Source organism: Polypterus senegalus, chromosome 1 (genome assembly GCF_016835505.1).
Source record: "Polypterus senegalus isolate Bchr_013 chromosome 1, ASM1683550v1, whole genome shotgun sequence".
Classification (NCBI taxonomy): Eukaryota; Metazoa; Chordata; class Cladistia; order Polypteriformes; family Polypteridae; genus Polypterus; species Polypterus senegalus.
Window position 1 is genome coordinate 166482405 of NC_053154.1, and position 15998 is coordinate 166498402.

General features: G+C 38.9%; 1 protein-coding gene across 5 annotated transcripts in view; it reads left to right on the forward strand.

The window, feature by feature from the left end:
- gigyf2 (GRB10 interacting GYF protein 2) overlaps positions 1–15998 on the forward strand; it is a 343857-nt gene that overhangs the window by 304085 nt on the left and 23774 nt on the right. For 4 of the 5 annotated variants that reach the window (XM_039762266.1, XM_039762240.1, XM_039762253.1 and 1 more), the window contains exons 20-23: positions 3143–3334; positions 3495–3809; positions 3922–4044; positions 4866–5060. In XM_039762266.1, coding sequence (XP_039618200.1) covers positions 3143–3334; positions 3495–3809; positions 3922–4044; positions 4866–5060 — 825 coding nt within the window. The remainder of the gene's footprint in view (positions 1–3142; positions 3335–3494; positions 3810–3921; positions 4045–4865; positions 5061–15998) is intronic. The other variant, XM_039762245.1, reaches the window with a different exon arrangement.

The following is a 15998-nucleotide window of genomic DNA, read 5'->3' on the forward strand; positions in this document are numbered from 1 at the left end:
TTATGATGCTTCTATTGCCAACTACCCTCTGCTCTGACTTATTACCAACTAACCCAGTCCCACCCAACCAGTGCACATGTGTGCACTTTCTCTCTCTCCATTCCCCCAACCCGTGTGAGAGCATGTTTGTGTATGAAATGCTGCTGCGTTTTCTGACTCAGTTTGGGAAGAAACTTAAAGCACAGTGCCAGAACTTAACCTTTACAAAGTTATTATCTTTTAGTTTTGTTTATACCAATAACATCATACATTAACTGGCTTTGTCCTTATTATTAAATTACAGTTAATACCTCTTGGAATCAAAGAAATTTGTACTTAAGGTTTAACGTGAAAGATGCTTTGTTTCTTTCCTGGTTGGCTTTTCCATACATGTGGAAGGATTCTCAAAATAATTTGTTCTTTGTTTGGGAGGTCTCCTTCACCTTTGGTCGCACCTTCTGGTTCCAGGCGATACTGTAGTTTCTATTTGAGGGTTTTACACAGCATCCTTGGGTGCTAGTAAAATTATATCTTCTCAGCAAGTGGTGATCAGTCAGTTGCTGTTTCAGCAAGAACGACGCATGGATTAAGTATCATTTCCCTCTCTTGGTTGTGTCCTTTCTGTTCCACAGCATGGCTGGACTAACGGCAGCCTCGTCCAAACTGAAAAACAGATTAGTATTCCACCATTCCAAGTCAGCACAATTTCTATCTGGAGTAAAGGGATTGCTTCAACTTCTGTTATGGCCACACAATTATCAGCTATGGTTCTCACTATGGGAAGCCAAATCATGGCCAGGTTAAGCAATATTGTGTTGAGAGAAGAGCAATTATCTAGGGAGTTATAAGGGTTTTTTTAAGGAGGAAGAGAGGTCTTGTCATTGGCTTCTTCGGTGCACATAAGTCCTTCGTCTTGGTTGACCACTGGATCAAAGTTCGGTTTAACAAATTTGATTTATGGTCTTTTGTTCAGAACTTAACTGTCCAGTTCATACCTTCAAGAGAAATGTCTCTGGCTGTTACATAGTCTGATATCAGTCATCTTATCAGATAAGGCTGCAGATGCTGCATTCCAAAGGTATGCCCAGTCAAGGAAACTGAGACGTTTTCGCTGGCAATAAGTGTTTCTGGCAGCAGTTTAATATGCCTGGACTGTTGTTCCACCCTCCTTCAAGACCTCTACATTTTACAAAGTTATTTTTACTTACTTAACATTTACTAGTACTTTTATCCGCTTTTATCAATGTCGAAAGTTGGCCAGATTTTCTGTGATGCTGCCACCTTGGAGGATCATAATAAAAAAATGCTATAACTGTTTGATCCAGAATATAACAGAGAATCTCAAGCTAAAGAATTTGAACCAAAACATGTCTTATAACTGGTGCTGAAACTTGGATGTATTACTATAACTCAGGATCCAAACAAACTGTATGTCAATGGGAACTTGGTGATTCTCCTATTCCAAGAAAATTAAATGTAAAAGCTGGTGCTGGAAATATCATGAACAAAAATGTAATAATGTTGATGGTTTAATCTACAAGGATAATTTATCTAACCTAGTTTGAAAGAAAGTCTCATGCATGTTGTGACATGCCTCAAGGTTACTCATGCACAGTTGTGGCTCAGTGCAAGTCTAACAGGAGGAGTGGTGGCTCTGAGGCTAGGGACCTGCACTGGCAATCGGAAGGTTGCCGGTTCGAATCCCATAAATGCCAAAAGGGACTCTGCTCTGCTGGGCCCTTGAGCAAGGCCCTTAACCTGCAATTGCTGAGCGCTTTGAATAGTGAAAAGCGCTATATGAATGCAAAGAATTATAACATTCCTTGAGAATGTTAAGTTTGCCCCATCATCCTACAAAGTAAAATTTTGGATCTAGCAGTTTAAGTGGGGTAGAGAACCCATTGAAGATAACTCTCACACTGGATAGCGCCAGAAATGTGCAAGAAAGTCAAGAATTTAATTTTGTTAGACCAATTAAGGTTTCCCGAATAGCTGAAGAAATGGGCATCTCAGCAGGTACAGTTTGGAAAATAATTCATGAAAAGTTGGGTATGTCAAAGATCAGTGCAAGATGGGTTACAAGAATGCTGACACCATATCAGAAGGCCACAAGGCTTTAGTGCTGTCAGGAGAACTTTAAGATGCACAGTGAAGACCAAGTGAATTTTTTTCTTCGTTTTTTATTATTTGAGATGAGACTTGAGTCTATCAAAGAAATCCTGAGTCCAAAGTGGAGTCAATGCAGTGGAAGCACAAGTCATCCCCCACCCCAAAATAGTTCAAGACAGGAAAAAGTGCAGACAAAGTCATGGCAACTGTCTTCTGAGATATTGAAGGGCTTTTGCTTCTGGAGTTCATGCCTCATAAGACAACCATAACCGGGGAGAGTTACGCCAACACAATGATCACTTTGCAGGAGTCAGTAAAGAAGAAGAGACAAGGAAAACTCACAGCAGTCAGGCTGCTGCTTCCTGACAATTTGCCGGTTCACATGTCACGTCAATCACAGGCTGCCATCCAAGAATGTGGGTCCCAGAAACTGAACCATCCACCCTACAGCCCTGACCTGGCTCCCTCAGATTATTTCATGTTCCGGGTTTTGAAGAAATCTCTCCTTGGCAGTGGTTTTCAAGTGATTAGGACGTTAAGGCCCCTGTGACATCCTGGTTTTAAAGTCAAACAGAACGTTTTTTTTTTTTCAAAGGGGTTAAAGTCATTGCAGTAAAAGTGGATGAAGTGTATGATGCTATCAGGGGACTATACTGAAAAATAAAACAAAAATTTCTTTCCTACTGAGATAAATAAATCATTAAATGCCCCTCGTATGTCGTATTCATTTTTAGCTTGATTTAATTTTGTTTGAGGAAGTCAGTTACAATGAGATGTGAAGGAGAACTGCCCACCAGCCCCTTCTGCTTTACAATAATGTCACCCCATACTACTAAACTACAACTAAAGATGGGGTTACGTTAAAAATGAAGCTTGTTTACCATCATCCTGCAAACTTTTCTGAAACCACTGTTGTCTTTACTGATAAGGTGTAATTATTTTTATTCCAAATTCAATTCAATTCATGAGTTCTAATTTTATGTAATTGTTTCCATGTTATTTATTTGTGGTTTGAAAACACTGGTTTGTTCTGTTGTAAAAATTGTTACCACAGGAAGAAGCTCTAAGACGCCAAAGAGAACAAGAAGCTATACTACAAAGACAAAGGGAAGAAGAAGCAGCCTTGAAGCAGCAAAGAGAGGAGGAGGAAAGGCAACAGCAAGAGGAGGCACTAAGGCGAGAAGAAGAAAGGAGGAGACATGAAGAAGAAGAAAGGCATCAAAGAGAAGAGCTACTTCGAAAACAGGTGTAGTTATAAGTATCATGCCACATTCTTATGTTGAAGAGAGAATTGTTTAAATATAAATGCGTTCCTTCAGGTACTGTAGGGACATGAAAACAAACCATTGTGTTTTCTGGCTTTTTTTTTTATAAAAAGAGAAAACTATATTTTATTTTGTTGACAGCAGGAAGAAGAGAGGAGAAAACAAGAGGAGGAGGCTGCTCGGTGGCAACGGGAGAAGGCTGAGGCATTGAGAAGGCTAGAAGAAGAGAAGCGCATTGAAGAGGAGACTGCTGCCAGACAGAAACTTGAAGAACAGGAGCGGAAACGCAAGGAAGCAGAGTTACAGAGACTGAAAGAAAGTCAGAGGCAGCAGGAAGCCCAAAAGCAACAGGAGTTACAGAGACAGCAAGAGCTTATTAGACAGAGACAACAACAGCAGGAAGCTCTGCGAAGATTGCAGCAGCAGCAACAGCAGCAGCAGTTGGCACAAATGAAGGTACTCATGTGAAACACATTTTCATTTTTAAAATCCTCTAATACCCCATTAAATTTGAATTTAAGTCTTCTAAAATTTTTAAGCATTAAGATACATTCTTTATTGTTTTCAGCTACCATCAACTTCAAAGTGGGGTCAACAATCCAATTCAGTCTTATCTCAGACTCAAAACACACTGTCATTGGCTGAAATTCAGAAGATGGAAGAAGAAAGAGAACGTCAAGTTAGGGAGGAGGTGATTTTTTGAATTACATTTTTTACCAGCTGCGTTTCCCATGTTTTGTTTTATATATTTTTTATTAAGTAAATTCCTGTAGATTTTAATTTACACTTCTACAACCAAGTGGAATAGAGTTGGGCTGAGAGAAGTAGTTTGACCAGAGATGCCTAGCTGCAAAATGTTAACTACTAGGGAACTGTGGCCATTTAGGTGTAGTTTAATGGGAAGATGGGAATCCATTTTATAAATGTGAATTCTATTTTATCACATCCAGTTTAGATGGCCTCTCGTTCTACCCCTGAGCCATCTGAGTTAGGTGATGTCAGTACATATGTATATAGATATAATTTGTGAGTACCTGTCCTATCAGTCATCACATTTCCAATCTTGCTGTGCCCCACTAGGAAGTAACACAGTTTCTTGGAATTTGTGTAATTTTGCAATGAAATAATTTTTATTTATTCCTGTTATATTGTTTATTTGGGTTTCAGTGAAACACCAAAGGCAAATATTAGTTTAGTTTGGTAGATATGCAAGTTTTTTTCTTTTTGCTCAGAAGTTAGTGTATAAATGTATTTATTTTTTTCCCTCTACACTGAAACTGAAAGTATGATTCAGGTAGTCTCCATCTCTAATTAATCTGTATGGCTCAATTTTTTAAAATATGGATGTGCCTGTGCAGTCAATAGCTATGCTGTAATATTACGTCCATCTAGTGAATCACCTTAATTATGTGTTTTTTCTTCCTACTCCCGAACCCCCAAATAATTTAAACCTTACAAAAACATTCAAATTTTACTTTATTTTTAATGACTAATTAGAAATATCATCCACAGCAACGACGGCAGCAGCAAGAACTAGTGAAAGTTTTGCAGCAGCAGCAGCAGCAACAAGCAAAGCTGTCTGGCTGGGGTAATATGGCTAAGCAGCAGACTACTACAAAGTCCCTTCTAGAAATTCAGCAGGAAGAAGCAAGACAAATGCAGAAGCAACAACAGACTCCACAACAGAACCGAACTCAGAATAAAGCAGTGAGTACACTCTTGTGTGAGCTAAAAAAAAAAAAAAAAAATCAAAAGAAGCTAATAGTGGCCTATAAGAGCTTGAATGATAAAAGCTAATATACACATATAAATATTTTTAATTGAAGTGCAGAACTAGAGGGATCCTGTTTTTAAAGCCAATAATAATACCTATAAAGGAGTTTGAAGCATAGAGGTTTGTGAGTGATTAATGTCCAAAACACTGGAGAATATGAATGACCATTAAAAAACAAGTTAGGAGCATTAACACTAGAATCCCTGAAGCCTACGCAAAAACTTGTAATCCCGGGCCACCTTAAATTCCTTCACATCTCTCTCTCCATCAGCGTCTTTTGTTTTGAAAATATGTCGATCAGCACCAGCAGCAAGTAGCCTGCTCTCACATTTCCCCACCGACACAGCTTTAGTCATACACAAAGTTCTCCCAGCTCAACTCTGTTTATCTGGGTATGAGGCCCCTAGAGTTGTATAGGGTAAATAATATATTGTTATTTGGAACATATACATTTCATGTGTGTTCCATGTCTACAATGATTTGTGTAAATGTAGGATGACAGGAAATGGCGAGGCAATAAATATTGAACACATAACTAGAATAGAAACTTTTATCATGTTCTACTAATTGGCAAAATGCTGATGTAAAGTGTATAATGTGTGAAGACTAAAGTCCAAATATCAAATAAACACTTTCACAAAAGACACAGATATAACAAAACAAGTGCCCTTTTTTTCAAGAATTTAACCAAAGTAAAAGAAATTGGGATAGGGTACGACACAGACACCCATATATATGTCAGCTTGGCTGCTGTAGAGGTAAGAACTGTCTCCAAGTAGAGAGGTGGAGGGTTCGACTTTAAACAGACTTGATCTGGGAGAACTTTGTGTACGACTAAAGCTGCATCACTGGGGGGATGTGGTAGTATGCTGCCGGTGCTGATCGACACATTTGCAAAGCAAAAGATGTTGATGGAGAGGTGCGAAGGAATTTAAGGTGGCCTGCGATTATGAGTTTTTTGTAGGCTTCAGGGATTCTAGTGTTAATGCACATTTGTGAAAATTTACACCACTGTAAGCAGAGGTGCATTTTGAGAAAATCTAAGGTTAATGTAAAGATTATCATGCAGATGTAACAATGGTCAGCTTGAACTAAAATCACCTTTATTGTTTAATTTTTAATTAAAAAGAGTGAAATCTGTTTACCTTACTAAACATTGTTAAATTATATTACCACCGGTTGTTTGGTGGTTTTGAAAGCAGCATTCCAAGAAGAGAGTATAAGTGAAATGTATAATTTTATCAAGCACCTAAATATGAAAGTTTTTAAACAGTTATGATTTCTTATGCTGTAAAGAGTTGAAAGGGTTTACATATGGTATTGAAGAATGCAAGAAAACTCGAGTAGAGAGAGATAGACAAGTCAGTAATAGATAAAAGCATAGAGCAGGACATACAGGTCCTCTGAAAACAATAGTTTCACCACACTCCCTGCCCATTCTAACCACATTCAAAGTTGATCAATTATTTTAATAAGTTTGATGCAGCAGGCATCCACAGAAGGCCCATCATATAAGAGCAAAAGTCATACTATTAATGAACTATTGTGTTAGCTCTTTTGATTTGTAGTTTGGAGTGAGCAAGAAGAAGACGTGGATGATATAGTGTCTGCCAGGTGCACAAGTTATAGACCACCTCGAATGCATGCTTCTGATCTGAATTGTGTTGGATGATAATATCTATATCAAACGTTGAAACAGATAACATAATTAGAAATTAGCTGTCAGTATGGAATTCAAAACGTTGGAGACTTAAAGGGACTAGATGGGCTCCTCAAAGATAATGTATGTATCATCATGATATTTCCTTCTACTTACCATTTACCTATTTTCTTCAGAGATACATGTACTGATCAGGTTAGTTACCGGGTTGCGCTACTGTCGCACCTTAAGATTAACACACACGTACATAGATATACATATACACACAGAAGCTAACCATAAAAGTACTGTATGAAAGACGTATACCATGCACATTATTCCCTAGCACTTTAGCCCATGCAAAATTAATAACACATGCACAGTCCGTTTTCCCTAGTACTCCAAGAGACTTACATATGATAGGCAACGTAAAATGTCTTCGATATATGTCAGACCTAAATATTGCTTTTGGTCTACAAGAATATCTTTGAACATACAGTATAAAGGCTCAACAAGGTTATAGGCCATTTACCAACCAGTGAATTTTTACTTTAACACTAGAATTACCAGAGCCTACGAAAAAACTCGTAATTCCGTCCCACCTTAAACTGCTTCTTAAATCCCTTCACACCTCTCCGCCAGCGCCTTTTGTCTTCTAAATGTGCTGATAAAGAGAAGCCGGCTATTCCATCCCCCCACCAATTTAGAACGTGCACGAACTTCTCTCAGCTCATGCCTTGATTGAGTATCTGGGAGTGAAGTGGAGTTTTAGAGCGGAAATAATAGATCGTTGTTTGGAACACACGCATTTCATGTCTGTTCCGTTTCTACAGTAATCTGTGTCAACACATTGTTAAAACAGAAACTTTTTTATATTCTAGTAGTAGATGACAAAATGTAGGCATAAACTATATAATGTATGAAGCCTGAAGTCCAAATAACAAAGAAACATTTTCACAAGAATAACACAATTGCACTTTTATTCAAACATATAACTGTAGAAACAAAAGCCGCCTTAACATGCGACATTGACACCAGTTTACTGTAACTGACTCCGTGGCTCAATAGACTCAGCCCCCGCTTGGGAATCAAGGGGTCGCGGGTTCGATCCTGCACCCTCCGTTTTGAGAAGTAAACTGCTCTTGTCTTACTGTTTTACAATAAAAGCATACATTTGATTTCAGTCTGTAACAGCCGGTGCAGTTTATGATCCTTGTAAAGGTTAGCTTTTTTTTTTTATTCACTTTTCACTCTCTCAGTCGCGTTCAGAATCAATCCATACAACCCCATCTGACACGGCTGTTTTCACTAAACCCCCACAAGCCACACCCCCCACCCCGGTTCTGACACACAAACGCTGGCGAAGCTGCCTTCTTATCTCACCGTCACTTGCTTTTCGTTTTATTGAGTGTTCCTGCCAGTCCCCGCATGTTGCTGTATGCTTTTTCTTTTGTACTACAGGACATGCAGAGGAAAGAATGGTAAAGACCAGTAACCGGCTATATGCAATCATCAGACACTCCCCATCTGCCCGTGTCGTTCAAGCACAGGAACATATATTAGTGTAAAAGTATAACAAAAGTGCACTTTTATTCAAGTGCACTTTTTCCATCGCCTTTTCCTGTAAGAAGCAGTGTACACACTTCTCTCTATGCTGTGGTTTCTATTACACACCTGAAAGAAAGAGACAATATATGTGAAAATATAATCGCACTAATGCAATATTATTTGAAAGCGAACAGCGTCAGATCGGGTGTGAATTTATGCAGGAACTGGAAATTCTCTGATGCGGGACCTTCCCCCAGGGAAGAAAGTACAGTGTCAGGTGCTCATTCAGTGTAATAGAAACCATAAGCACAGAGAGGTGTGTACACTGCAACAAGTACACGTGTCGTAAATGTAGGAAGGACGGTCCTTGGGTGTGTGGGAACTGTTAATATTTGAATGTGATGATTTCATATAGCACGGAATGAAAATCTGCACTTCTTAGCATTGCACCATGCAAGGTGTCGTATCAATCGCCTACTGTAACTTGCTTTCTTTTTTCTTCGGTTATACAGGTAGTTTTGAATAAAAGTGCACTTGTTTTGTTTGAGAAATGAAGTGTCTGCGTGCACTTTTCGTGGCATTACACGTGTATTTTTGAGCATGCCAGTTTGAGCAGTATAAAAGTATTGAAAAGTATAACAAAACAACGGGCAGATGGGGAGTGTCTGATGATTGCATATAGCGCCGAACTTACTGCTCTTTACTATTCTCTCCTCTGCGTGCCCTCGAGTACAAAAGAAACAGAATACAGACGCTATAGCTCTGCGTTGTACCACGATGCATACTAACGCCCCCACCGGTTCTGACACACAGGCGCTGGCGAAGCTGCCTTCTTCGTATCTCACCGTCACTTGATTTTCTTTTTATTCAGTTTTATTGAGTGTTCCTGCCAGTCCCCGCATGTTGCTGTATGCTGGATAGAGAGAAGTGTGTACACTGCTTCTTACAGGAAAAGGCGATGGAAAAAGTGCACTTGAATAAAAGTGCACTTTTGTTATACTTTTACACTAATATATGTTCCTGTGCTTGAACGACACGGGCAGATGGGGAGTGTCTGATGATTGCATATAGCGCCGAAGTTACTGGTCTTTACCATTCTTTCCTCTGCATGTCCTGTAGTACAAAAGAAAAGCATACAGCAACATGCGGGGACTGGCAGGAACACTCAATAAACGAAAAGCAAGTGACGGTGAGATAGCGACGGCAGCTTCGCCAGCGTTTGTGTGTCAGAACCGGGGGGGGGTTTAGTGAAAACAGCCGTGTCAGATGGGGTTGTATGGATTGATTCTGAACGCGACTGAGAGAGTGAAAAGTGAATAAAAAAAAAAAAGCTAACCTTTACAAGGATCATAAACTGCACCGGCTGTTACAGACTGAAATCAAATGTATGCTTTTATTGTAAAACAGTAAGACAAGAGCAGTTTACTTCTCAAAACGGAGTTTACTTCTCAAAACAGAGGGGCGCAGGATCGAACCCGACCCTTGATTCCCAAGCGGGGGCTGAGTCTATTGAGCCACGGAGTCAGTTACAGTAAACTGGTGTCAATGTCGCATGTTAAGGCGGCTTTTTGTTTCTGCAGTTATATGTTTGAATAAAAGTGCAATTGTGTTATTCTTGTGAAAATGTTTCTTTGCTATTTGGACTTCAGGCTTCATACATTATATAGTTTATGCCTACATTTTGTCATCTACTACTAGAATATAAAAAGTTTCTGTTTTAACAATGTGTTGACACAGATTACTGTAGAAACGGAACAGACATGAAATGCGTGTGTTCCAAACAACGATCTATTATTTCCGCTCTAAAACTCCACTTCACTCCCAGATACTCAATCAAGGCATGAGCTGAGAGAAGTTCGTGCACGTTCTAAATTGGTGGGGGGATGGAATAGCCGGCTTCTCTTTATCAGCACATTTAGAAGACAAAGGGCGCTGGCGGAGAGGTGTGAAGGGATTTAAGAAGCAGTTTAAGGTGGAACGGAATTACGAGTTTTTTCTTAGGCTCTGGTAATTCTAGTGTTAACGCACTATTCATTATTGGACCGAGCTGTACATCCTCAGCCAAAAAATTTTGCAGTTTGGATCATATGACACTTCCTCACTACTCCAGATGCTCTAAATATTTACCTCATTAGCTCAACCAATCCCAATACAGTCATATGAAAAAGGTTGGGAACCCCTCTTAATTCTTTGGATTTTTGTTTATCATTGGCTGAGCTTCCAAAGTAGCAACTTCTTTTTACTGTATGATATGCCTTATGGAAACAGTAGTATTTCACAAGTGACATTAAGTATGCAATATGCATCATAACAAAATTAGACATGTGCATAAATTTGGGCACCCAACAGAGATATCACATCAATACGTAGTTGAGCCTCCTTTTGCAAATATAACAGCCTCTAGACACCTCCTATAGCCTTTGATGAGTTTCTGGATGGAGGTATTTTTTACCATTCTTCCATAAAAAAATCTCTCCAGTTCAGTTAAATTTGATGGCTGGCCAAGCATGGAAAGCCTACTGCAAATCATCCCATAGATTTTCAATTATATTCAAGTTAGGGGACTATGACGGCCATTCCAGAACATTTTACTTCTCCCTCTGCATGAATGCCTTTGTAGATTTCAAACTGTGTTTTGGGTCATTGTCTTGTTGGAATATCCTGCGTGACTGATGCTTGAACATTATCCTTAAGAATTTGTTGATATTGGGTTGAATTTATCTGACCCTCGACTTTAACAAGGGCCCCAGTTCCTGAACTAGCCACATAGCACCACAGCATGACAGAACCTCCACCAAATTTGACAGTAGGTAGCAGGTGTTTTTCTTGGAATGCAGTGGTGTTCTTCCGCCATGCAAAGCGCTTTTTTTATGACCAAATAACTCAATTTTTGTCTCATCAGTTCAAAGCACTTTGTTCCAAAATGAATCTGGCTTGTCTAAATGAGCATTTACATACAACAAGTGACTCTGTTTGTGGAGTGAATGCAGAAAGGGGTTCTTTCTAATCACCCTGCCAGACAGATGTTCTTTGTGCAAATTGCGCTGAATTGTAGAACGATGTACAGATGTACACCATCTGTAAAAAGATGTTCTTGCAGGTCTCTGGAGGTGATCTGTGGGTTGTATGTAACCATTCTCACAATCCTGCACATATGCCACTCCTGTATTTTTCTTGGCCTGCCAGACCTGGGTTTAACAGCAATTGTGCCTGTGGCCTTCCATTTCCTGATTACATCCCTTACAGTTGAAACTGACAGTTTAAACCTCTGAGATTGCTTTTTGTAGTCTTCCCCTAAACCAGCGTTTCTCAACCTTTAAGTATTTGCGACCCAAGTTTTCATAACAGTTTTAATCGCGCCCCCTAACATTTTTTTGAAAGGAGCCCACTAATACCAATTTGTTCTTTTTTAATTAATGATATATCATAGATCCATATTTTATTATACCTAAACTTTTATCAACATTTATCTAACTCTATATTTATTTTTCTAGTATCAGAATGTAGTTTAAGTTAATTTTTTTTGGTTTCAATAGATGTATTTTTCATATTTTGATTCTTGTTTTCTTTTTTTCACATCTTCACTAGCCCTTTTTTGTTACTTCTCGCCCCGCTAGGGGGGCCCACTGCCCTAAACCATGATACTGAACCATCTTTGTTTTCAGATCTTTTTAGAGTTGCTTTGAGGATCCCATGCTGTCACTCTTCAGAGGAGAGTCAAAAGGGAAGCACAACTTGCAATTGACCACCTTAAATACCTTTTGTTTTAAGAGCCTTCCTTTCCTAAGCTGTAAACTGGTTTGGCAACTTCTAGTCCTATGGTATCTCCTTCTGTTTGCAATTTATAAAGTAGTCTGTTAAAGCATCAGCATGTCTTCCCTTTCCATGCTGTAAACCAATTTAGTCCTAGGTGCAACAGATGTTACTATGCTTTGATTAGTAGTACAATTCAGGAAAAACATAATGCTTTGATGTTAAAACAGCCCATGCAGTTGTCCTGTATTTAAATTCATCTTGTTTGTCTTGAGCAAAATGCAGTAAAAATATAGATACAAAATTGCTGATTTTTCACACAAGGGCAGTTTAAAAAAAAAAATCAGACAAATGCCTGTTTCTTATATTTTGGTCATAAAGAGAGCAGCACAAGTTTATAGTACGTTGGGTGAATACCCATGGGATAATCTACATTGCTGAAACAAGCTGCATGTGAACCAGAGGTGTTCTAATATATAGTACACCCCCAAAATTTGTGGGGGTTATGTTCCTAGAGCACTGTGAAAAACCACGAATTTTGGATGTGGTTAAAAAATGCCTATTTTCATAATTTAAACCCTAAATATGCCCCCAAAACACTAATTTAATTTCAAACTCTACATCTTAATACTGTACATTACCTAATAATAAAGAATGTAAAGGTAAACCTGTATACTGTACTGCTATGTCTCCTGCAGTGCTAGAATGTAAAATACCAATGTTACCGCTGTATGTACTGTAATTCATGCAAGCGAGTTTTCATTGCCAGAAGCTTTATAAATGGTGCAGCTCGTTTTGGCGGCATCTTGGGGCTTTAACCCTTAAACTACCACATCCTTGGGGTTTAATACATCCCTGGACGCCAAATACTTTTTTGCTGCACTTTAAGTAAATGTCACAATTAACAAAGAAAAATTGAAATTTTAATGGAACACATTTTTTTTCATGCAAAGAGCAACACTGATTATTTTACACACTGCTAATAAGCTGGAAAAACTATTTAAAAAAACTACTGGCACAATATGTGCAAAGTGCACATGACACCATGTATGAAACTCAGTAAATCACTGAGCCAACTGCGCTTGAACTGGCTGCACGCAAGCTCACAGAGGTAAGTGCTGATGCTTGCAGGCTAGTCTAGTGCATCGGCTCAATCCCAGGGACAATGAGGCTGCAGGGTGTTACGTTTGAGTCACTGAATTGCACAGAAACACAGGAGATTGTAGAGACAGGAACTTTATTCAAACACTTGAAACAAACATGTCTCTTTCAGAAGTAAAAGGAGCTCAGTATGCTGTTAGTTATCGATTAAAGAATAGACAAACATCATAGGGGAGCACAGCCCCCAACAGGAGCAGAGAATGTTGGGGGTGGTTGGAGAGAGAAACAAAGCAATCTGCCAAAAGGACAAGGGAAGTTCAGGCTTTTAAGTAAGCAGCGTCGTGCGAGAGGCATATCACATGACAGAGCAGCCGCAAGTAAGGGAGCAATGTGAAGGTAATCTATCAGCGTTTTTTAACACTAGAATTACCAGAGCCTACGAAAAAACTTAAATCCCATCACACCTCTCCGCCAGCATCCTTTGTCCTGTAAATGTGCCGATAAAGACAAGCTGCAAACAGCCGGCTATTCCATCCCCGCATCGACTTAGAACATGCACGAATTTCTCCCAGCTCATGCCTTGATTGATTATCTGGGAGTGAAGTGGAGTTTTAGAGTGGAAATAATAGATTGTTATTTGGAACACACGCATTTCATGCGTGTTCCGTTTCTACAGTAATCTGTATAAACACATTGTTAAAACAGAAACTTTTTCATATTTTGGCAATAAATGTTACAAAATGTAGGCATAAACTACAGAATGTATGAAGCATGAACTCCAAACATCAAATAAACACTTTCAAAAAGGTTTAAGAGCAATTCAACAGCTTCTGTGGCTTATCGGTAAGATTACCTGATTCATAGGGCAGTAAGCTTGCCATGCCTCAGAGACCCGAGTTCGATTCCCCATTAAAAATATAATTATAAATTGGTATGCACTGTCAGTTAATGAGATTGTTTTATTTTCATGTTGGATGCTCCTTTTAAAATATTTTTTAACAATTGAGACCAATTAACTTGAACAAGTGTCCTTATAACTGTTATTTTTAAGACCCATAACATACAGACAGACAGAGCACTGCGTAATAGAAAGACAGACAGGCAGAGAAGTCACTAGATATATAAATAAATAGGGAGGGCACATGTACTGAAAGAAAAAAAAGATCAACATGTGCATTGAAACTGCTGCACATTGCACTTGTACCCCCCTCCCCCGATCTGACTCTAAGTAACAGCGCAAGTACAGACGCAAACCAAGTGTATGTGTGTACTGTATAATATTAACAAAAAGAGCAGCTTACTACTGATAACAGCAAATATAGGAATGAGTGGGGATCGAACCAGAGACTCTTGATTACACTTGGTTTGCGTCTGTACTTGCGCTGTTACTTAGAGTCAAATGGGGGCGGGGTTAGAGCGCGTGAGCTTATTCAGGGCAGCAAGATCAACGCACATGTTGATCTTTTTTTTCTTTCAGTACATGTGCCTTCCCTGTTTATTTATATATCTAGTGACTTCTCTGCCTGTCTGTCTCTCTATATAAAATCATTCCCAATTATATATAATGTCAAAGCCCGATTATATAAAGTCAGTGTCAGAATATAGAAACTCATTTTTGAATACAAAAAGTCAGCTTTGGAATATATAAAAATATTCCCAAATATTTCGTACTAGTGAAAGGTAAACTTCGACAGAAGCCACTCGGAGTCAATCGGGCATGTGAGGTTCATCCATATGAAAAGAATAAATAAATATAGTGTTCAAAATGCCGGACACATACATCATTTTGAATGAATTAACTGAACAGTGTTTTCTTTTATATATATTTTTCTGAAGATGTTTTTGTTAACTTAGTTCATTACGTTGTATTACTAACACATTTAGTTTACTAAAAATTTGCAGGAGTCATTTCAATAAATATCCATATAATCTGACTTTAAATTTATATATTCAGGAATGAGGTTATATATTCTGAAAATCATTGTAATTGCCTGTTTGGCTCCCCATAGGCACTGTATAATAGATATATAAAAAACAGCTAAGGGGATAGATATATACTGTAGATAGATAGGAAGGAAAGGCACTATATGATAGGCAGACAGGGAAGCTGCTTTACAATAATAAAGTTACTGTTCTTACTGTATAGATAGACAGGGAGTTCAGGTAGGCAGGCAGAGTGGCAAAGGTTAAAAAGAAAAAAAATATACAGTAATCCCTCCTCGATCGCGGGGGTTGCGTTCCAGAACCCCCCGTGATAGATGAAAATCCGGAAAGTAGAAACCATATGTTTGTATGGTTATTTTTAGATATTTTAAGCCCTTATAAACTCTCCCACACTGTTAACATTATTAGAGCCCTCTAGACATGAAATAACACCCTTTAGTCAAAAGTTTAAACTGTGCTTCATGACAAGACAGAGATGACAGTTCTTTCTCACGATTAAAAGAATGCAAACATATCTTCTCTTCAAAGGAGTGTGCGCGTCAGGAGCAGAGAATTTCAGAGAGAGAGAGTGCTCGCTAAGAAGAGCAAACAATCAAAAAATCAATACGTGCTTTTGTGCTTTTAAGTATGCCGAAGCACCGAGATAAAGCAGCATTTTTTAGAGGAGCGTCCGTATCCTCTAGGCAAACAGCGCCCCTCTGCTCACACCCCCTCCATCCGGCAGAGAGAGTGAGAGAGACATAGAAAAGCAAACAGTCAAGCACCGCGCGGGAAGCATATCGTATATCATTGAGGAATTTTAGTTAATACGTAATACATGCTGTCATTGGGTAGCTTCTCAGCCATCCGCCAATAGCGTCCCTTGTATGAAATCAACTGGGCAAAC